The 24,364-nt window shown below is 43.3% G+C and overlaps 1 protein-coding gene across 1 annotated transcript; it reads right to left on the bottom strand.

Annotated features, from left to right (window-relative positions):
• Positions 1 to 9,564: 9,564 nt before the first annotated feature.
• PROX2 (prospero homeobox 2) lies at positions 9,565 to 18,281 on the bottom strand. The gene is given in 4 exon segments (XM_012656056.1): positions 9,565 to 9,750; positions 11,219 to 11,413; positions 12,798 to 12,913; positions 16,949 to 18,281. Coding segments are annotated over 4 exon segments (1,830 nt in total).
• Positions 18,282 to 24,364: the final 6,083 nt, after the last annotated feature.

Here is a 24,364-nt window from a genome sequence, read left to right on the forward strand (position 1 = left end):
TAAATACATGCATATGTGTATATTTTATGATATGTATATAATGGATTATTTTTGTATGTATGTGTGAGTTTTTCACTGTCATAACAATGTTGCGTTAAACATCCTTCTAAATGTCCTTTGTGGGCATATTTTCAAAATTTCCCAGGGAAAATACAGAAGAATTGAACTACTGGGCCACAGAGAAAACAGTTTCTCCCTTTATGTCCTCCTAATAATTATGTGCATGTCTAACTTAATGTTGGGGGTATCCAAAAAAATTCTTGTTATTTTAAAATTCCAGTTTTACATTCTTCCCTTGTTTGAATTCTGCCTTTTGAATCTAGATTTGAAATTGATGTGGATAAGCAAAATAGGTTCTAAACCATAGCCATAGTCCAAAACTAAGAAGTTTTTGGAATAGGTGCTGTGTTTCAATCATGGAGAAATTAAAATGTCAGTTGAGAAGATAATCTTTAATCATGAAGTTCTTTTTTCCAAGTCATTCTCTGCTCCCTTTTGAATTATGACAACTGGATCCACTGATGCTGTGAAAATATTTTCTTATGTCATACCTCTTCTTTTAATACTAGTTTGAATAATCCTAGAAAATACAGTTTTTGGTTCTGTACCCTTTTCAAATTAGTGAAGTCTGGAACACTCACTTTCCTTGATAGGATCTAGTTCATTTGTTTGAGTATTAAAGCTTTTATTAAAAGAACATGCTTTGAGGATTTCCTGTTTCTCACGTGAGCCTTCTGTTTTCACTAGACATGAATCTGAGTATATTGGTAGGGTCTCTACTTGACCTGAAAGTCATTATTTTGACATTTATTGTCAGGGCAAAAGGGAAGGCTCTTGACAATGGAGGCCCTAACTCATAGATTGGTAAGGTTCCAGTGGAATAGCTGCTTAGATTCCATAAGCACTCAAATATGGTTACTCCTTTCTCTACGTATGCATGTTTGGAAGCATGACGAGATATGAAAAGTGTTCCATGTGAAGAGTTGTGTGCTAAAGCAGTGGTTTTTCCTGGGGAACTTTTTTTTTTTTTTTTTGAGACAGAGTCTCACTCTGTTGCCCAGGCTAGAGTGCTGTGGCATCAGCCTACCTCACAGCAACCTCAAACTCCTGGGCTCAAGAGATCCTCCTGCCTCAGCCTCCTGAGTAGCTGGGACTACAGGCATGCGCTACCATGCCCGACTAATTTTTTCTATATATATTTTTAGCTGTCCAGCTAATTTCTTTCTATTCTTTTTAGTAGAGACGGGGGTCTCGCTCTTGCTCAGGCTGGTCTCGAACTCCTGAACTCAAACAATCCTCCTGCCTTGGCCTCCCAGAGTGCTAGAATAACAGGCGTGAGCCACCACGCCCAGCCCTACCTGGGGAACTTTTAAAACTCCTAAAGCTCAGGCTACACTTCATAGCAATTAATTGAGAATCTAGGGTACTTTTTAAAGGGTACCAGATAGTTTTAATGTGCAGCCAAGTTTGAGAACCAGTGGGGTAACGGAGATTTTAATTTTTATTTCATATCTAGCTGAAGATAGGTTCATTAAACACAATTTCTAAAAGCCCTGGTCTGTTCGTTAACTTTGCAGGTGTGGAAGAGTTGTTGGAAGGATACTTGTCAATATTAATAACAAACTTTTTTTTTTTTTTTTTTGAGACAGAGTCTCACTCTCTTGCCTAGGCTAGAGTGCCGTGGCGTCAGCCTAGCTGACGGCAACCTCAAACTCCTGGGCTCAATCAATCCTACTGCCTCAGTCTCCCGAGGAGCTGGCTACAGGCATGTGCCACCGTGCCCGGCTAATTTTTTCTATATATTTTTAGTTGTCCAGCCAATTTCTTTCATTTTTAGTAGAGACGGGGCCTCGCTCTTGCTCAGGCTGGTCTCGAACTTCTGAGCTCAAATGATCCTCACGCCTCAGGCGTGAGCCACCACGCCCGGCCAACAAACTCTTTTTAAAATGTGCAAAATAAAAGCCACGTAGCCTGAAAGAGTTAATGCAGTTTCCAAAGATGCCTGATGGCCAAGAAATAGCTTAGGCACAGGGAGAATCTGGCTTATTGGGAGGGAACAAACAAAGCCAAGACTTAAAATGCCTTTAATCTAAAACATATGTGTGCCCCTGGGCCTGAAAACAAGCCTGAATCTTTGCAGTTGCAGTGAAGTTTCCTCACAATAGAGAGAAAACAAGTTGTGGTGCGATGTTATTTAAACTTGAAAGTTTAGAGGAGAAATTTGATTTGTGGAGGAGATTGTAGGTAGGAGAAAAGTGCAATGGGCAGGCAGAACAAATTATGTTTCTGTGGCTTCTCTTTTCTGATTTTAAGGAGAACAGAACTAGTGCATAGTTCCGATTATCTCAGACAAAATGGAACAAACTCCAACAAAATGAAAATTGCTGTTTAATCAAGAAGGTAGAATGTATATTATTAATCTACTTTGATACTTAAGATAATTAGGTATTTGTGGCCTAAATGTCCTTATAGAAGCACTCTAATCTAGGGTGGTGTGGACTTTTTTGCCTTTTTTAGAGTACATCACTCCTTCAGTAGAACATTTTCTCAAAGATTCTGATTTCTCATGGATTTTATTTTAACATTTTATTTTGAAATAATTATAGATTCATAGAAAGTTGCCAAAAAAAAAAAATGTACAGGGACGTCCGGGTGTGTTCTTCACCCAGGCTTCCCCAATGGTATTATCTTATATAAAAAGAGGTATGTGTCAAACTACCAAAGCCAAGAAATTGACATTGGTATACTCCATAGAGCTTATTCAGATTTTACTGGTTTTACAAGCACTTTGGGGCATGAGGCACGGGCGGGGATAGTTCTATGCAGTTTTATCTCATGTAGCTTCATGTAACCACCACCGCAATCAAGACACAGAACTCCACATGGGATTTTGAAGAGCTGTTAACGGAGTAAGTATAGAATGAGTCACTTGGCTTGCAGTCCCATCACCGACTTAAGTTCAGGACCTTATATTGTTGGGGACTACTGCTTTGAGCGAGTAGGTAGCAAGATAAAGTGGCTTTTTCGTCTTCTTTTTTCATGGGGTCATCACTATTGGTGCTTTTCTCAGTGACTGTGTTTTGTGTAGTGAAAGCATGGTCACTTGCTTTGTTTGAAGGGAGTGAAATGAGAAGTATAAACCCCAAGACATAACAGTCTGTTACTGATCTTAGTTTGGGGGCACATCCACCAATTCTGGCACAATAGCAATGAATTGAATGCTAGAAAGTTCTTTTTCTGCTAAATTTCAGAACATTTGAGACCTGCTCAGTTAATAGTCAATGCATCTTTTTAGTTCCTAAAACAGTAAGAAGACCATTGGCCTCCCAGAGAAATGTCCTGATGTGTTTGAATTGAGTAGGCATGGTTCTATAATAAAGAGTTATTTAACAGCATATTCTAAGCATTAAGTCAACATCACACTGTGCCTCACTCACATTTTTTAGTTTATTACTATCTCTGGAGCTTAAGGATATATAACAATGTCTACCATTCACATGGCATGAGGATTTATTTATTTTGCATCTAGTACATCAAAATTAAGGAAAATAAGTACAGTGTTACTAAGCTTTCTGTTCCCAAGATTTGCTGATAAATCTACAATCCATCAAAACAGCTTGTATTTGTGTTCTGTTCTTATACCTACATCCCACTGTCTTCCCTAGAATTCTAATTTTGGGCAAGAATTCTATAGGAGAGAAGCAGTTCTGGAGTTTGTTCTGGTTGGGTCAGAGCCAATGCACTGGGCTCTGATGAAGTAATGGGATGTGTGATGAGACAAGAAGTGTCTACACACCAAGATAGCAATGTTGAGCAAAAGCAGCTTTGGCGTATTTATAAAGAATACATTCTGCCAGATGTAATTGTGGGTTTTTGTTAGAAACTTAATACAGTGAAAATTCAGCAAAAATTTAAATTGATAATTTCATTGTCTCATAAAGCTTGATTTGAAGAAGTCAATTTATTTAGAAATAGACTAGCCAAAAAACACTTACAGTCCTAAATATTCTGAAAAAGGTAATCACAAACCCACATTCATGGTAGAGCAGAGGAGAAAATTATCAACATTAGTGACTGTAAATGAAAAGAACTAGAAGGAGGCTGGATTATTTTCAATAAAAAAATAAACTAATCTTTATGGAAAAGTAATCCTAAACATATCTTAAATGTTAGGAGAGGAAAACTAGGGTTGTGTCAGTTATGTGCTCCCCTCTAGGCACCCCTCACCCAATCAAGAAAGCAATGAATCAGCCCCTTTAAACAAGTAGAGCTACAAAGATATTTTGAATAACTGTACAGAAGTTAAAATATTCAAGCCAAAAACAGTCTACTCAGTGGGTAGATACACCCCCGCCCAAAAGCAGTGGTTAAAGATGGCAAGTTGCATAATTTTAGAAATACACATTAGTCACTAAGCTTATAAGTAAGAGGTATCAAAAATGCAGCATTATATTGACCTGTGTAAGACAAAAGCAGGTCAATATCTTAACCAACTAGCCAACAGCAATAGGAGTTACATCATATGTCAAGTAAACACATCAACATAGAGTTCTAACAGAGTAGATGAGGAAATGCATATAAAGTGTATAGCACAAGGCTTTTTAGCTGAGTTTTCTTTACCTGTCAAAATATATTAATATTAACATAGTTTAAAGCTAAGTTTTTTGCTTGTATCAGTAATGTCACACATCAGTGCTGTTCTTAAGCTAAGAAATAATTCTCTTTCACTGTAAAGCAGTACAAATTCATGACTTCGCTAACAGTCTGTGACTGCCGAGTAGTAATACAGCTAACATTTACAGAGCACATACTATGCACGGGGACTGTGCTAAGCATTTCACACGTATTGTTTTACATGAACCTTAGAACAGTATTATGAGATAGGTACTATTTTATTATCCCTATTTTACATATGGAAAAGCTGAGGCCAAGAGAATAAGTAACTTGCAGAGATCCATAGCTGATAGGTGGTTAGATGGTTGAGCCAGGATGAAAACACACACCAGAGCCCATGCACCCACCACAGTGCTCAACTTAGGAAAGGTATTGGGTGAGGCAGGAGTAGCATCAGGTCAAATAACTGAGAATAAAGTGGGGAAAGTAAGGGGAGGGGCAGCGTTCTTGCCTAAGGCTAAATTTCCAGGCCAAAAGCAGTTATCAAGGAGATGGGCTTCTGAGCCAGAGAAATCAGTAAACAGGGAGAAAAAGATTTTTCTAAGGGTAAAACAGAAACTGACATTTGTTTGAGGGGGAACCAGAGAATTGGGAAGTGGCAAAACAAGTGTTTGTGTGCATGAAGAGATGAGATTGTGAGAAAATAACCCCGAAAAGCTGTTGGTGAAGAGAAGGCAGGCTCAGTGAGCAGATGGACAAGTGAAACTGGTGAGATTTGGGTGGGTGTCCTCTCCTGTTTTCATTGTCTAAACCAGCCCTCCACATTTCATCAGACACTCCCTTCTGTTTTGCTTTTTTTTTTTTTTTTTAATAGAACTGAGCATTCAACTGTTGGGCACTTGGTTATACTACTTAGGTTTATTGAAAAGAGCTTTTTCTTGTTCTAGAGGAATTGTCTAACCCTGAAAAAACTCTTTTCATGAATCATCTTTTTCCACAGGTGAGTGCTTAATAAATAGTTTCAAATGTAGGTACCATGATTTATCCCAGAGATACATGCATTAGGAACAGTGTTGGGTGAGGGGGAAGGCGAAAAGGCTCGGTCTCAAGTAGGTCATCTGAGCTCATACTTTACAGGTGTTTGTGTATATACTTACGGTAAATCTCAACAATACTTTCATGAGAAATATTATATTTGCCATGTTGTCACAAGCTCATCTTTTCCCCCCAAAGCATCAAGGCCTGCAGCAATTAAGAATTGTGGAGTACCTCTCAAATTCATATGTATATAATGTAATCATCAGCCTGATAGAGCTGTAACTTATTTTAGCTAAAGTGTTCATTGTCTCTTTTTTACCCATCACTCTATTTCATTATCTTTTCTGATTTTCTCAGTCCTGAAATCTATGTAAATGCTTAGAAAAACAGAGTTTGTGTAAAAACAACGGGATTTTTAAAATTTTTGTTTTGTTTTGAATGTATACATCAAACTATGTTTGATCTACTTTATAGAACAGAGTTTACACTGTAAAGAAAAGGGTTGGAATTGATGATGAAAATTTAGAATACATAGGACTTCATCCAAGAATCTGGTTACCAAAATTTTAGCTGATTTTGTGAGGATTTTTAAGGGAAATATTTTCGAAAGACTTGTAAAATTAGGTTATGGAAGTGCAATTTAACATTATTTTTTCCAAGAATTCTGTATTTTGTCATTGGAAACAAAGACAGTATTTTCGAAGTGGACCTCCACAGTGGGGCTGGGGTGTAGAGCTTTAATTAAAGAGTGCCGTGTTAGCTCTGCCATTTATACTTTGCCCTTTCTCTGATAGAAAAGAAATGGTTCTGGCACCCCTCATATGCCTAGGAGATGCCTTTGGCTTCTCCCTATTTGAGTCTGGTTTGGAGCTGTATATACTGTGTGAAACCATGTTTGAAATAAAGCTTCCTAATGAACAGTTTCCTGCACAGAATGCCAATTAACTGACTGCTTTTAATTGATAATTGGACATTAACTCCTCAGTAATGCTGTCATCATAAACCACAGTCCAGACCCTGTAGTCCACCATTGAAAGATTAGACAATTATGCAATATTTGACCAGACTATGAACATGTCTAATTTGGAAAAGAATAGCACCCACATATACCTTAATGGAAAGAATGACCAGATCTTTGGCAAAATTTGACTGCTAAAAGAACGTAATAACCAGCTCAGCTTACACTCCGAGTGTGTTTCCAGCAGAGAAAGATATACTTCGTAGAAACAGAAAATTATAATAAAATAGAATTCTTCTGTTGGCAGAGCATATATATTTATACATTCTTCTGTGTTTAGCTCAGTGGTTAGAGAACACTTCCTGGAAAGACTACAGTACACAAATGTTTTCAATTTGAGCTTGTACATTTCATCTAATTGGTCCCTGAGACAAGGTTCACTGCCCTGGAGGTGGCTTGGCTCAGTCTTTAAAACACACACTAATAAATTTCAGGTTTGGGACAGAAAAGAGGACTGCTCCATATTGGACAATCATGTGAACTTGGAGTTGTTTTCCGTGTTTGTCTTAAATAGCTATGTTATGTCACTCTGGATAGTGGGTTCTTACACTGTCTCCAGACACAGAGCTGGTCGTCCTTGCTCAGGGTACTCACTGCTTGCCTGTCTTTAAAACTTAGGTTTGGCCGATTCCTTCATTTTTGTAAAGGGAACTTTGTGGGAGAAAATAGGGCAAAGATCATCTGAGTGCAACTGGGTGTATTGAAGGACACATAAAAATAACCTTTAAATAACCTGTGAAGATGGATGTGGGCTATAAGTGTGTTTGTTTTGTTTCTCCTCTCAACTGTTTGAAGAAAAAATTCAAAGGAAAGTCATCTTTCATACCTTTTTATGATATATCTAGCAATAGTTTAGGGATTTAATCTCATCTGCTCCAGCTAGCACCTCACCCGAAAAGTCATGAAAGTAGGGTAGCTGAGTATGGAACTTGTTTTATGTAGATGAGAAAGAAGTAAACTAATGAAGTCACAGACACCCCTGATCAGAACTACAAAGTCTGAGCTACGCATGCCCCTGCCCCTCACACCTTTGGCAGTGCTTACAAAGACTTGATTCTGGTCAGCTTAGAAGATAGATGCACTTACTCAGCTTTTCACACGTCTCACCTGTATGCTCAGAGTGAGTCACAATTTGTGTTGGGCCAGTAGGAAAAAAAAAGTGTTGATTTCACAAATTCCTTCATCTGTGAAGGAATTTCACAGGTGTGATATTATAGTTCATCATCCATGGACTATAATTTTGTCATGGAGCGGGAAAATTTCCATTTCTCTGAGATGCTGCATTTGTCCCAGTTACGCAGTTCATGGTCTGTGAGGCCGTGCACAACCTGTGCAAGCCCCCTGTCTGGGCCTCAGTTTCTTCCTTCCTAATTTAAGCAGGATGGGCCAGATGACCTCCTAAGGCCCTTTCTCACTTTCACAGTCTGAAGTTCAGTTTCTTCTACACATATGAGGTTGGAGTATCAATTGTATTGGTCAGCTAGAGACTGGGTTGTCCAGCTGATAAACTCTACCAGCAGAATAATGTGAATGCAACACTCAAGTCCTGCAGAAAGTTTGTGTTGGGCTTGTTGAAATGATCTGTGGAAATCTTGAGTGAGGAAGTGCTCCTAAGTGCTGCGTGGGGTTGTCAGATGACAGTGCCCCATCAGTGCTGGATGCTTACTGGGAGTGGAGTCCTGTTGGAGATCCTGAGTGGCAGCATGAGCTGGTCCAGCATGCAGTCTGTGTTTTTTCTTTTTAAATAGAGACGGGATCTCGCTCTTGCTCAGGCTGGTCTTGAACTCCTGAGCTCAAACAATCCACCTGCCTCAGCCTGCCAGAGTGCTAGGATTACAGGCGTGAGCCACCACGCCCGGCCCAGCATGCAGTCTGGTATCAGAAGGTCTTGGTTCCTCCAGCACCTTACTGCCCCTACTCACCCAGCTGTCTTAGTCTCGTGGCCTTTCGCGAGTTACCTCACAGTTCTAAAACTTCTGTTTGGTCATTTTAAAAACGAAGATAATAACTACTTTTCAGGGTGAACAGCTTAAAGATGATGTATGTGAAAGTGTCTAGCAAATAGATGGGAAAGAGGTAACTAAAATCAAAACAGCAGTTTATAAAAACTCAAACAAGGTAACTATCTTAAAGCCAAGGGGAAAAAACGACGTTTGTGTAGTGAGTGAGAAATGTTACATAGCTCTTTAGGACATACTATCTTTTAATCATTACATCCTTGTTTTATAGATGCAGAGATACCAGGAAGTTCCCAGGGTCACAAAATCTGGAAACAATGGAGTTGAGATTCAAGCCTTCCGATACCAAACTTGTGTTCCTTTTACAATATACTACCAATACACGATACATTTTGTAGCTAAGGTTAAATTTCTGATGATTCTGGAAAAGAAAATAAATTATCAAAACAGTAATAGTGGCCGGGCGCGGTGGCTCACGCCTGTAATCCTAGCTCTCTGGGAGGCTGAGGCAGGTGGATTGTTTGAGCTCAGGAGTTCAAAACCAGCCTGAGCAAGAGCGAGACCCCGTCTCTACTAAAAATTAGAAAGAAATTAATTGGACAACTAAAAATACATAGAAAAAATTAGCCGGGCATGGTGGCGCATGCCTGTAGTCCCAGCTACTCGGGAGGCTGAGGCAGGAGGATCCCTTGAGCCCAGGAGTTTGAGGTTGCTGTGAGCGAGGATGACGCCACGGCACTCTAGCCCGGGCAACACGGTGAGACTCTGTCTCAAAAAAAAAAAAAAAAAAACTGTAATAGTACCTATTTGGTGTGTATGCTGGGGAGGGGGTTCCTTGTGCTTTTTCTTTTTTTTTTTTTAATATGACTACAGCTAACCTACCATTTAAGACAAACCCAGGAAACCCTGGCCAGTCACTCCTTACTTTGTGGGATCTTAACTCTGCAACAGCTCCTGGGAATAGCTGGAAGATTTAAGTATCTCTGGGATGTCACTGTCCAGTTTCGAAATAATTTTATAAATGGGTTTCTTCCAGGAAGGATCTGAGTCTTTCCCTGCGGAGACAGCCCTGAAGAACTCCTGTAATGTCAAGCTGGCGATTTCCAAGAAGCAATCTGGGACCTGCATTCCCAAAGAGACCCACAAGAGAGAAAAGACGTGAGGCTGGGAAGCACTGGTGCCGCAGAGAACTCACTAGCGGATGCTGCCTGTTGGTAGTGGGTGAAGAGCATCCCTGCTCTACTGGCCCCTGATTTCTGCAGCCTGGGAATCCCCCGCTCCCCATCAAACACAAACATTAATATGACAGTTCAATGAGACAGCCCTGGGAGAAAGTGAATAAGAGAAACTCCCTTTTTAGGAGTTGCTGATTCCACCAATGGGTGACTTTTTAGTAAGTAAGTAGGAAAATCTTACTGAAATTAAATCTGTGGCTCAAAGTGGTTTTCAAATTCTTTCCCTTAGTACCTATTGTGGAAAGGAAAAAATCTTGGGACTGTCATTCCTCATCCCACCACCTTTTAGGGCTGGATCTGAAGGGCTTAATGTTCCTATTTTCAAAGCCAGTTGAGGGGGGCTGTTCCAGGACCCTTACCTAGACTGGCACCATGAATGATGGGGTGTCCTACAGGTCCTCCAGATCCAGCTTGGCTTGGGGCTTGCTGCCACTGTATGCCAAATGACTGTCCCTGTGTGGAAAGATGTGGCAGTGCCACCCACCCTGTACTGGCCCTGACCTCTCAAGCCTCAGAAAGGAGGCACGGTCCATGTTCCCCACAGGTAGGCTTAGCTTTCCAAACATATTCTGACTGAGCATTCGACCAGTGGATGCCAGTAGTTCTTATATTTCTTGGAAGTATCAATGAACTGCTCTTTGTGATCACAGTCAGGTGAGAAAGGCAGGAAAAGGGAAGTGTAATCTGTGACCAGACACAACTGGCACCTGCAGAATAAGATGCCGGCCTAACAGCTGACACCTGTGCATGAGGCACCGTGTGTCCCTTGATTAGGAATTTGCACCAGTGACACTTAGACTCACCCTTTACTGACACTTAACTTCTAAGGTGCCACCAGTGTGCCTTCATAGAGATCCCCAAGGGACTGAGAAGCTTGAGTATACTTTGTCCTTTCCAGAAAGGATCTAAGGGGACTTGCCATGGAAGGCCCCATAAATAAAACTGGTCAAGCGAGAATACAGATAAGAGTCAAATGATGAACAGAAATTTTTCAGAAAACCTAGGCCAAGACCAGGTGTTACGACAGAGCCCAGCATTCATTCCTGAGCCTCCTGGCACTAAGGCAAAAAGGTCAATAGTTATAAAACGTGATAATTTCAGAGTAGTAAGTCTAAAGTGACATAACACCTGGCAGACCTCTGCTTAAGTTTCAGAATGAAGACTGGCTATATATTCAGTGTGCTGCATCCACATGTCGCCTAAAAGATGTTGAGGTGGATGATACGGAGATTGGCCCCAGGCTGCCCTGGCTCTCAGTAACTTAAGGACACACACAGAAGGGGATCTTTCTAGAGCTCCAGTCACATAGGGAAGACACTCATCAGACCTCATGGGATCCCCGTACGTGGTCTTACCTCAAAGTCATTTCCCTTGTTATAGTGCATATTGAGAGCTCGGAAAAGTTCTGAATCTCGGAGAACCACCAGCATTTTGGGATTTGTAACACCATCTGAAATTGCTTGCCGAGCATATTTTTCCATTTGGATGTAATAAAACTCACGAAAGTTGCTGAACCACTTGATCATCTGGGAGGTAATGCAGCGATTGAACTGTACAAACAAGGGGTCCGTCAGGTCAGACATTTGCCATGAGCGCTCAGAATCAGACTGTCCGCTTCCAGTTCAACATAAGGGTTAATATGAATGGCTTCAGCCAACATTAGCAAGGGCTTCCATTAAAAAAAAAAAAGAAATCCCGGCTATTTTCTAAGCCTATTCAGTTATACTAAAAAAAATCTGAATTAGCTACAATACCCACTAGAAAAAATAAATGTTTTTTGATATGCTAGTTCATGAAGGTTTTTCACCCATGAAAAGCTTTCCATGGTGTCTCAGTGTGACTTAGTGAGGGTCAAGGCCAGTGTGGTGCCAGCTTTTGCTGCACCCAGACAGATTGCATGGCAGCCCTGGAGCCTTCTGCCTGGGTAAAGGGCCAAAGGAAGTGGGGGAAGGGTGCAAGTCAGAGAGCAGTTTACTGACAGCTTGGAGTTGCAGAATGAATTGAAATCAGTTCGCTGCAGGGATCAACCAAGTAACTGATTATAAGGAAGAGACCTGAAAAACTTGAATGATACACATCCAAAGTATTAACAGCCCCTAACCCAACACCCAGGGCAGAGGAGGCCCTCAGAAATGTTTTTGGGGGCTGGGCGTGGTGGCTCACGCCTGTAATCCTAGCACTCTGGGACGCCGAGGCGGGCGGATCGTTTGAGCTCAGGAGTTCGAGAACAGCCTGAGCAAGAGCGAGACCCTGTCTCTACCAAAAATAGAAATTAATTGGACAGCTAAAAATATATAGAAAAAAAAAATTAGCCAGGCATGGTGGCAGATGCCTGTTGTCCCAGCTACTTGGGAGGCTGAGGCAGTAGGATTGCTTGAGCCCAGGAGTTTGAGGTTGCTGTGAGTTTGCCTGACGCCACGGCACTCAAGCCCGGGCAACAGAGTGAGACTCTGTCTCAAAAAACAAAGAAACTTTTTTTGGGGAACAAGTGAGGTCTGGTTCCAACAATCAATTTGACTTTCCTTAATGTCACATTTGATCTGTGTGTACTTTCACTCAGTTTTGAAACATAGCAATTTGAATATAAATTTGAGAGTGTCTGACTCTTTATATATTCTTTCTTATTCATAACGTCCCTAGCAAAGACAGAAAACTAGGCCAAAAATGCCATTTACTAGCATTTCTCTCTCTACTTTCCCTTCTCATGTGTTTCTGGGTTTATCTACAGCTCAAAAGCTTAAAAATTCAGATACCCAACCTGCCTAGCCTAAAGTTACTCACGATTATTTGGGCAGAGTCTCATCCCAGAAATGGAAAGTGCACTGATTCCACCAGCAACACAAAGGGGAGATTGATGGGCACATATGATGACCTAGGACTTGCCTCACACCAGGCAAAACACTGCAGAGGCTGAGCTTGATTGCGTGACTTTACCTGAACATCAGGGAAATATGCCTTCAGGAGGTTGGAGCTAGGGTATCGTGTGAAGAAGAACATTAGTTTGGCCTTCTTCAAATGACCAGGGTTTAGACCCTCCTGGATTTATCTCACTGTCAAGGAAAATTCACGATTTAAAACACAAGTTTATCAAACAGTTTTATCAGATCATCCAAATAGTCCTGTTCCTTGGGATTTCTATTTTATCTTTTTTTTTTTTTTCTGGTTGAATGGTATACTTGCTCCATTTTTCTGTCTCTGGAAACTCTGATCAGTTAAACTGGATACCATATATGCACAGTTAAGTTACAGAATTTTAAAAATGTTGATGCGTAAAAGTTATATGGCATATATGATATCAAATACAATTTATTGTACTTTGTGCGTGTGTGTGTACTGTCAGAATAGGGTGGGAAGAGATGGCAGTTCTATCCCAGATAAACCATTTTGAAACCCCAAATAGAGATTTACTACCCCTCTCTGCCTCAGTTTCTTCATCTATAAAATGAGAGGAGTCAACTAGATGGTCCCCCTTCTGGCTCTCATTCTTGTAACTGCCTTTACAGTGGTTAAGCCAGCAAGCACCTAACCAGACTGAGTATCAGCTCACATTCTGCTCTTTTGCTCAAGAAGCTTGAACTGTTGGGCTGCACCTGCTCTCCATGTGCCTGACAGAACTTTCCCTCATCCTTCAAGGCTCAGCTCAGAAGCTCCCTCCTCTGTGAAACCGTCCCTTGCCAAATTAGGCCTTCCTTACCCTGAGCTACCAAGACCCTTTGTACAAACCTGTGTTGTGGCAATGACCTTATTGGAATCTTTACTGCATGTTTGTCTCCCGATTTAGACTGTGAGCTCCTTGAGGGCAAGGTCCTTATCTTTTTATCTCTGTAGTTCCACGTGCCTAGCCCAGTGCTAGGAACATAGTAGGTGCTCAATAAATGTTTATTGGATGAAAGAGTGAGTGAGTGAACAATCAACCTTAATCCATACACATGTATGGAAATTATATTCCAAGCCACACCTCACTCAGGGAACAAAGTCCTCCCCCTTTAACAAGAGCAGAGGACCTGCGGTGTGACTGCCTAGCACAAGGGTGGGAGGGAAATAAAGATTCTTACGCAAGGACGCTTAGCATTCCCAGGGACAGTCCTCAGGCTGGGTGAGAAGCATTTCACAGAGTAACCTGGAACTCTGGTCTGAGAGCTGTAACTTAGGACGATTAAAACTTCCCCACAGAATAAATCACTTTGGCACAAAAAAACCAAACCAACCAACTCTGATTATAGCTGGCCCAGGCACCCAGGCTGTGGGGTATAGACTCCTGACTCCTGCCCTATTGGTCTTTCTAATCCTTCCTGCAGGTTCATAAATGTTGCGGAAAGAATCCTGGATTTGGGAGTCCAAAGACCCAGTTTCAGACACTGAGTCATCTATTATCTGTGACCCTGGGCAAGCCAATTAACTGCTCTGGGCCTCATTTCTAAGATCTATATATAGTATAGTGGTTAAAGCTTGTGTGTGGCTGTCAGATCCTGGGTTTGAATTCTGGGTCCTGACTTATCTATCTTGTGACTTTGGGCAAGTTAGTTCACTGCTCTGTCCCTGCCTTTCAGATACCTGATCCTGGAGTGGATGCTGGAGATCGTGAGATAATACAGGCCCCCAACCCCTTATCTGAGATACGGCTTTGCCAAATGGAGTTCAAATTTCAGAATTTCTGTTAACTTATAAAGGTAATATAATGTGTATACCGTATGCTCATTAACATCCACAGCAGAGGCAGCCTGTAATCCAGTGCACTGATATTTCCACGGCAACACGTATGACTACTATGTGGGATAAAGTCTATAAATAGCCTCCAATCACTGCAGGTCAGGTTTTGCCACCAAAAAAGATTGCATCAATCTTAGGGGGAAAAAATCAGGGCTTTTCAGAGCTTTTTGGATTTCAGAATTGTGGGTAAGTGGTGGTGGACATGTACATGTGAACTGCTAGTAGCAGTGCCTACCACAGAGGAAGTGCTACCCTCGTTGTGATCTTCACACCTGCCCCACTGGTCGCAGGGATGGCATGTGACTGTGAAAGTTCTTTTAGCACTTTAGAGCAGCTTGCTCTTAGGTGGCTTTCATGGCCCGCAGGAATAGATCTCTAGTGCTGGAATACAGGCAGTAGGGATGAGGGAAGAGCTGGGGGCAAGGATGCTGCCTAGCGCTTCACCCGCAGAGCCGAGCCTGGTTTAGGTCTTTCTTAGGATGGGCCCTGAAACCTCCTGAAGCTCTGTGAGCCCAATCCCCATTTTATGTGGCAGGGACAGGCACATGTAGATACAGGCTCAACAAATACCAGCAAATCTTTGGGGACTGAGTCTTCTTGAGGTTCTTTGGCCTCTGCCTGAATGTAACAGGGAATCTTAACCAGTGCTTATCAAGAGCCCAGACAGGTAAACTTTCACACACAGAAAATCTATCTGTGCTGGTATCTCTCTGCCTCCAAGAAGATTCCCTACTGCCTGAAGAGGCAGTAATGGCAAGTGAAGTGTTCTTAGCCTCGGTTTTATGGTCGCTCGCTGCCTTCCAGGAAAGCTTCCGGGTGTATCCAGCACCTTCAGCCAGCAGGGGGCGCTCGTAGCATTTAGGACACAAGAGCCGGGTATGGCGTGGGCCTGAGCTGGCCTCGCCGGGTCCTGCCACCCTCACTGCGGTTGCCAGGCAGAGCACAGGACTCTTCACACCGGGATATGCGACTCCACAGACACATCAACCTCTGGAGACTCAGCTCAAGGCTGCCCACGAGAAGCAGCAATGTGAGCACATCTCTAAAAAAGCAACATCCAAAATATGTTCTCAGGAACTTTAGTCTTGCAAGATGCTTGTTGGAAGAGGGTTCTTTGGTCATATGAGTTTGGGGCCGAATACATTTTCCTCTTAGAGCTTCCATTGGACTTCAGCATGTTAAAGGCTCTGAGAAGTCCCCCAGCAAAGAAACTCAACCAGTATTTGCCCAGGCTGCTTTTTCTTATAACTCAACAACTATTAATATTCTGAGGGTTGGCCGGGCGCGGTGGCTCACGCCTGTAATCCTAGCTCTCTGGGAGGCCGAGGCGGGTGGATTGTTTGAGCTCAGGAGTTCGAAACCAGCCTGAGCAAGAGTGAGACCCTGTCTCTACTAAAAATAGAAGGAAATTAATTGGACAACTAAAAATATATAGAAAAAACTAGCCGGGCATGGTGGCACATGCCTGTAGTCCCAGCTACTCGGGAGGCTGAGGCAGGAGGATCGCTTGAGCCCAGGAGTTTGAGGTTGCTGTGAGCTAAGATGACGCCACGGCACTCACTCTAGCCCGGGCAATACAGTGAGACTCTGTCTCAAAAAAAAAAAAAAAAAAAAAATTCTGAGGGTTACTCTGGGAAACACTTTAAGAAAATGGGGTCAGCCTAAGTGTTGCAAAGATGATGCGATGAGATCCAGACCCCTGAAGATCAGCCTGGGCCTCTCAGGCTTCCTCATGGGGGTCTCCTCTCCCTCCATGTGCCCAGCTCCCCACCTCTAGCCTACTTGGCTACAGCTTGGAAGCTGCTCCTTAAACTGAAGGGCTCTGACCCCTTCCAGCTGCCTCTCTGGGTCTGGTCCTTGAGGAAAACTCCTTTCCTTTCTGCCCCAGCAGTTCCTGGTCCCTCGTATGTTCCCCATGAATTATCTAGACAGTGCAGCCTTTTTGCCTAGAGCCGTGGGGTTGGGGAAGCCATACCTAAGATGAGGTCTTTCCCTTGACCCTCTGCCTAGGTGTCTGGTCAGCTGACAACCAAATTGTGGGGTTCTTCCTCCTATAAGGTATTTATCATACTTCGGAAGCCCATTTGAGTTTAAAAACAAACAAAACCCTTTCGGACCCAAAGGAATTAAGTCAATAGTGGCAGTATCTGATAGGTCACAAAAGAAGATAAATGAACCTTCCCAGGATCCTTAAATTCCAGAATGTAGGCATCGCTTTAAAACTAATGAACTGTGAGCCGCAGGTAATGAACGCCCTGTGGGAAGACATGGGAATGCAAAGCTATTCCGTATGCAGTATGGTTATTTGTACCACCCCCCGCTCAACTTCCAGTGTTCCTGTTTCTCTGGGCAGTGCCAATGAGAACTTCAATCACTAGTAAAGGATATGTGGACAGAAGAGAAAGGAAGTGCCTCCGAGAGAGCCTGCAGGCCGCCCTGCTCCATCTTCACCGAGGGAAGAAGGGGCAGGCTTTCCAGACGGGTGGAGGTAAAAGGCAGGGGGCACTGCTGCTGGCTCAACACCGATGGTCGCAGTTTGGAAGCTCCCCAAGGCCGTGGGGCAGACTCGGAGGAGGGGTGACTTTGGGAAGATGAGTCCTGGGGAGGACCGCCGCTCCAGTGGCCATTGGGTCCAGGACCCAGCAGATGGCTAAGAATCTGATTTTCCTGGACGTGGGAAGGCATAGTCAAGGGACGGTTTGCTGGGGGACCCTCATAGGATTTGGAGATCACTCGCGGAGAGATAGGGTACCTAGGAGAATCTGGAGGCTTAGCCAGTGGTAAGTTTCCCAATGGGACCCCAGCTTCTGGCTGGACGCCTCTGGGCAAGGCGGCCAGAGCAAATGGACCTTTATAGACACCTCCCCCAGGAGGTGAGGGCTCACCTTTGCCCTCTGGCACTAGCCCCTGGAAGCTTCTGCACAGCTGAGCCAGGTGGCCTGGCGGATCCAACAGCATCTTTTGTAATACCGAGTCCACAGCCTGGGACACTGCCCCCGTCAGTTCTTTCCTCAGAACCTCCAGCAAAGCCTGTGCTCCTGAAGGAAGGAACCTGGGCTCCCCAGACTGGTATTCGACCTCAGACACTCTATGTTTTTCTGCCCGAGAGAGGTCCTTACTGGAACCCTGGTGGTGGCCACCGTCCATAGCCCAGGGGCTGGACCCACAGCCATTCGTCTGCTTCACACTCAGGGGGCCTTTCCCCTTGTCAGCACCTCCTGGGCCCTGAGCTGCGTCCCTGGGCTCAGCAGCCTGCAGGATGTGCGCTTGCAGATGTCTTAGCTGTTGCTTCAGCAGGTGAAGTTGTTCTCTCACCCAAGGGCCCCTTTTCCTGTTGCCCCCGGCCCGGGCAGGGCCTGGCTTCAGGGTGCCTTGCTGCATGGGAAGGCTCTGCTTTCTCTTGCGCTCTCGGGCCTTCTCTAGGCAGCACAGGCTGGCCCTGGCTCGGGCATTGCCTGGCACAGGAGGGCCGGGGGAGAGACACATGCCTCGGATGATGGTCTCCACTCTGGCTCTCTTTGCCTGGACGTGCTCATTCCCAAACCAGGTGGGGTCGGCAAGGCTGGAGCTGGGGACCTGGTTCCAGGGAAAGGGGGAGTCTCTACCCAGCTCTTGGGGAGATGGGCTTCTCTCTCCTTCCATACAGGGTTCTGCCAGGTGGGAGCAGGTCCGGGTCTGAGGAGAAAGCAAGATGGAGTTTGGGTCCATCCCCTGGCTCCCCAGGCACGTGTTCAGATCTCCGCGAAGGAGCCAAAGGACTTCAGGAATCCCTCCCCGTAATCTGCTCAGCTGGACGTGCACCAGAATGAGCTGGGTTCCTCCTCTGCACTTAGAAGGGCGAAAAGCTGCTGTCGCAGAGGAAAGAGTCAGATTCTGGGGTGCCAGGACTTAGAAACCTTCTGGGAAGACTCCTGAAATCAGAGGCAGGAAGAAAACAGTACGTGTGACTTTGAACAGTGTTTTTGAACTTGATTGTGCAAATGAAGCACCTTGGGATCTTGCTAAAATGCAGATTTCAATTCAGTGTCTCTGGGGTCGGGCATCTGCATCTCTAACCAGCTCCCAGGTGACGCCCAGCTGCTGGGCAGGACCCCACTTTGAGGAGATTCCCAAGAGTGATCCTTCAGGGAGAAAAATCTTCTCCTGCCTGGAATAACAAAATAATAATAACAATGATAATATTAGAATAATAGCAGGCAACTGAACAACTAGCATTTTGCCAAGAAGCTTACATCTATTATGTAATTTAATTTTCATAACAAGTCCCTGAGAATGTTATCATTCCTGTTATTGACAAATAAGGAACCAGGCTCGGAGAAGTTAAGAAGTTACTCCTCGAGGTCATGCATCTAGTAAGTGACAGGCTGGGGTCAAACCAAGATTTGTCTGATTCAGAGTAACTTTTTAGTGAGTTAAGAGCAACAGAATCACCTACGTACTTTTTAAAAATAGCAAATTCAGTAGGCTCAGCCAGATCTGCTAAGTCGGACCCTCAGTGCTGGCACAGGAACCTGCATTTGAAGCATTGCCGTCCTAACTCCTGGAAAGGTCAAACTATTTATTCATCACTCAGCTCTTTATTGAATAACTGTTTATTGAACACTTACTACGTGCCAGGCCTTCTTCTGGGAACTTGGCGAGGCAGTGGTGAGCAAGATCAGCAGGGTCTGCCCTCCTGGAGCTGGCAGTCTGGCAAAGGAAGCAGAGAACAAACGAGTATGTTTTCAGGGAGTGATACCTGCTATGAACAAAAAGCACAATAAGAGGATGGAAATGGGGAGAGGGAATGGAGGGAGGAGGGAGCTATTTCAGGAAAGGTTGCCTGAAGCTGTCTTTCTCCCACAAAGTATCAAATTACGCTGTATGGTAACCAGGAGGCTTCTGACACCTAAGAAGTGACTGATAGCAGTCATGAGGTGCTTGGAGTTTACAAAACGTCTTTGCATGTTACTTCGCTGCATCTCACACCAACCTTGAGAATCAGTGTCATTCTCCCATTTCACAGAGGAGTAAACCAAGGCTCTGTGAGGCCAAGAGTAGCTCTCAGTTACTAAGACTCCAAATCCTCTGACTCCAGCCACACCTCAGCTGCCTCCCTGCAGATGAGAAGACCTGCCTAAGAGATTGACCTCTGTGTCCATGAAGCCGATTCATCCTTTCCTAGAGGAGGTCAATGAATTTTTTTCCTCTACAGATTTCCACTCTCCTTTGCTTCTCTGGCACAAATGTTGGCAGGAGAGAGCTAACTTTCTTCTACCCACTTCCATCCTAAAGCTTGCTTGGAATCCTCTCAGCTCAGCTGCAGCCAGTGGGTTTTAGGCCCACCGTAGGGGTCTGCAGTCTTGGCCACAGCCTCCGCCTGGAGCTGCTGGGTGACTGGCAGGGGACCCTGACACATTCCCTGTGTTACAGTCTCTAGCGATGTCACACCAAGGGCCGGGGCGGAGGGCAGGCAGTGGTGGCAGCTGCACTGCCATCCTGGGACAAATGGTGCTGAAAGAAGGCTAGGTTCTTGGGTCAGAATAATTAGAAGATTCTTGCTTTGAGTAAGATATTTGTAAATTACTAAAATGAAAATGGATGACTTGCCAAATTAATATAAATTACAGAATTTGTTATCACCATATTTATACGGTACCAATAGTTTAGATGACTTACCACTTGTTGGAGAGAGAAACATTTCTTAACTTCCTATGATAATTTGACAATGATAAATATTATTTGTATCATATGAAACAATTATTTTTAAAGCAGATCTTATCATCTGATAAGCTTGATTGGATCACTAAGCGTACATTATCTGCTTTCTAACTAAAATAATAATGATCATTAAACTGGCAGAATTGATATTTAACCAAGAGGGACGGTACAACAATGATACAAATGACATATTTTCAGTTAAGTAGCCTCCAATAAGAAGAGGGGGTTATTCTGACTGCAAACTGAACATTTCCTGTTCAAACTCAACACGTTCAAACCCAAACTTTATAGCTGCCCCTTCATCTGCTTCACCTCCCACACTACCTATCTTGTTATTTAAGTTGGAAGCTTGGGAGTCTCTTCACCTCCTGCCCAACTCCTCATCCTCAGCGTTGATTTGGTCAATGATAGGTTTATGGCAAAAACAGCTCTGAACTACATTCTGCCATGCCATTCCCATTACCACTGTCCTGATTCAGGGTCTCATAATTTTTCACCTGGATGATCCAATACCTCATGACTGGCCCCCCATTTTCTAGCCTCTCTTCACTCTGATCTTTCTTCTACATTCATTCATTCATTCAACAAACATGGATTGAGCGCTGACACCAACCAACATCCTCTGCCCATGTGGAGCTAGCATTCACTCAGAGGGAGACAGATGTAATAACATACTAAGTAATGGAGGCCATTATGTAGGGTCTTACCAGCCACTGCAAAAAGTTGGCCTTTCCTCTGAGATAAATGAGGACCTATTAGAGGGTTATAAGAGATAGGATCTGACTTAGTTTTAAAAGGCTCATTCTTTACTGGGTTGGGAATAGACTTGGGGGTTGGGACAAGAGATGAAACAGGGAGATGACTTAGAAGGCTATTGCCTTAACTTAGGTGAGAGATGATGATGGCTCAGACAGGATGTAGCAATGGAAGTGGGAAGTCATGTCAGATCTCGGATACGTTAAAGTTGCAGGCAATAGGATTTGCTAACAGTTTGGATGTGGGGTGCAAGAGAAAAAGAAGCATCATTGTGACTCCAAAGTTCTTGGCCTGAGCAGCTGGAAGGATGGAGTTGCATGAACTGAGATGGGGAGAACTGTAGAAGGAGCGGGTTTTGGGGGGAATATTGGGAGCTCAGTTTTGGATATGTTAAATTTGAGATAACTATTAGACATCTAAATGAAGATGTCAAGAAAGCAGTTGGATAAATATGCCTGGAGCTCAGTGGGGGAGATCTGAGCTAAAAGTATAACATTAGGGGTTGTCAGCATGTTGCCGGATGAGATCATTAAGGGAGTGACTGTAGATAGAGATGGTCTGAGTCCTGGGACATAGGGACAGGAAGAGGCTAGGGACAAGGGAGGATCAACCAAAGCAACTGAGAAGGGGCACAGAGAGGCACAAGGATTTCTAGGGGTGTGCGAGGTCCTGGGAGCAAGAGAAGAAAGTATTTTCTAGGAGGAGGCAGCAGCCAAGTCAAAAAGGGACTGACCATTTGAGTTAGTGATATGGAGTCATTAAGGATCCTGATCAGTTTTGGTGGGGTGGAGAGAGGAAGAGCCTGACTGGAGTGGATTTAAGGGACAGGACAAGTTGGTGACATTACACATGACAACTCTTTCAAGGAATTTTATAAAGAGAGAAATGGGGCAGTGGCTGGAAGGAGAAGTGAGATCAAGAGACAGCTTTTCACGACGAGGAGTAAATAACAGCATGTTTGTAGGCTGATGCTGATGATGCCGTAGAAAGACAAAATCTGCTAACGTAGGCAAGAGGGGGAGAATTTCTGGAGCTATGTCCTTGGGCAGGAAGGAGAGGATGAGATCTAGCACATACATGCAGGGATTGACTCCGGACAGGGGAACTCTCAGTCCATCCATGGCAGGAGGGAGGGCAGTGGCTGTGCACAGGTGCAGGGCAGGTGGGTAAAAGCGGTGACGGGAGTTGGTGGAAGTTCCCTGTTGATCGTTTCAGTTTTCTCAGTGGCATTGTCACTGGCATTAATTTTCTAAAATGTAGATCTGCTTAGGCCCCTCCATGGAATCAGTCTTTGCTCGTTTCCTGTTGACTTCGGGGTTCAAATGTTTCAGCTCTTCGTAAACGTGGTCTTGATCCAACTCCTCTGGGGCCACTACCCTCAACATTCGTCCCTGTTGAGCTGTCCTGGACTTTGGGCTGTTTCCTGAGCAGGCCAAATTCCTTCAAGCCTCCATGTCTTTGCACTTACTATTCCGACAGCTTCAATGCCATTTCTCTCACTTTTCCACTGACAGAGCCTTACTCCTCTGTCAAAATCCAACTGAAATGTCATCTTCTCTGTGAAGCAATCAATGTGTCTTCCCCATTAGACGGAGTTCCCTCTTTGTGTCCCCATGTAGTGCCTGCCAATTGTCACCAGTAGAGGTTTGCTAACTCTGTTGAATAATTTGTTCTACAGATACTTCATTTATACTGATTTTTCCTTTTTTTTTTTATCACTTCTCACCTGAGAATATTTATACTGATTTTTGTCTCCTCAATAGACAATACTTTATTTCGGATCCCTTTAGCACCTAGCATGGAGCCTTGTGCATGGGGAAAAAAATCAATACATCCATACAGACAAACGAGCAGACAGACATAGATTAGAACATCTCTATTTCCCCATTGCTGACATTAAAAAAAGAAAAGAATAGAAAAGAAAAGCATAGAACCACCAACTTTGCCAAATCTCCCCAATGGATTATTTAAGGTATTATTTCCAAGGTTCCATGTAGTCCACGTGCTCCAGAAGATAGAACTACTAGGTAAGAGACACAGCCGGTGTGTTTAATGAAGCAACAATGAGCAGAAATATCTTCAGAAACTGGAAATCCAGCCAGACTGCACTGTGGTCAGGTGCCCAGAGATGTCTATGCCCACGCAATCGTGGAAACTCCGCATCTGGGCTGCTGAGAAACAGGAAAGCTCTGCCCCGAGGCCCGCACGCTGCCCAGAGCCCTTTATCTGTAAAGGGCTAAGCTGTGTGAAGTAGCGATGCTTTCTGTTTGAGATTAACTAGCAGCACTCTCATATTCACTGAGGGAAGTAGCAATTGTCACAATCCTTTAAAAATAGCTTTATTGCTTTTTTTAAATTATGAAAGTAATGTAGGATCATTTTACTTCCAAATATAGAAATGTATTAAGAGGAAAAGAGAAACACTATGATGCTGCCTCTCAGAGAAAATCACAGTTAACATTTTGGCGTTTATTTTTTCCACACTCTTTTCTCTGTGTACAGGGAAATTTACGTAATTTCTCATGTGAATTTAAAAAACCAAAAATGATATTATAGATATGTAGTTCTATACCCTCCTTTTTTTCTTTCATGTCAGTGAGGATCAATCTACAGCAACACTGTAAAAGCTAGTAAAACTCCATTGTATAGATACACCATAACTTAATAAATTCCCTTTTGATAGATTCCTTATATTTTCACTATGATAGCAGTGTAGACGATATAGTATGGAGGGTGGGAAGATGGGTCCCTGAGTCATGCTGCCTAGATTTGAATCCCTAGAGACACTTAACTAGATTTGTGACCTCTCCGTACCTCCCTTTTCTCATCAGTAAAATGGGAGTAACCATAACACCCACTGTTATTATAGGATTGTTGTAAGGATCTGATGAGTGAACATGTTATATTTTTAGAACAGTTCCTGGCGCTTAGTTATTGCTGGTAAGTGGTAGCTATTGTTATTATGAATAATATTGGAATTAACTCTCCTACATATATCTTTAGGAACTACACTTCTAGAAGTAGAAATACTGAGTCAAAGACTAAAACTTTTATATTTCTTTCCTAATGCCCTCCAGAAATGTACCAACTGATTGGGGGTGGAGATGAGCAGCTGAAGGAAACATTTCAATTTTTACTCTGTATATTTCTGTATTAATTGAATTTTCATAAGAATGTATTCATATGTTACTTGTATATATATATATATATATATACTTTTAAGTAGCCCATTTGCTCTCCTATCAATATTTCTATGAAAGAACATATATCCCCTTACCTTCATCAACGCTGGGCATTGTCTTTTAAATCTTTGCCAATATGGTTGGGGGAAATGT

This window comes from Propithecus coquereli, unplaced genomic scaffold (assembly GCF_000956105.1).
Source record: "Propithecus coquereli isolate 6110/MARCELLA unplaced genomic scaffold, Pcoq_1.0 Scaffold5, whole genome shotgun sequence".
Classification (NCBI taxonomy): domain Eukaryota; kingdom Metazoa; phylum Chordata; class Mammalia; order Primates; family Indriidae; genus Propithecus; species Propithecus coquereli.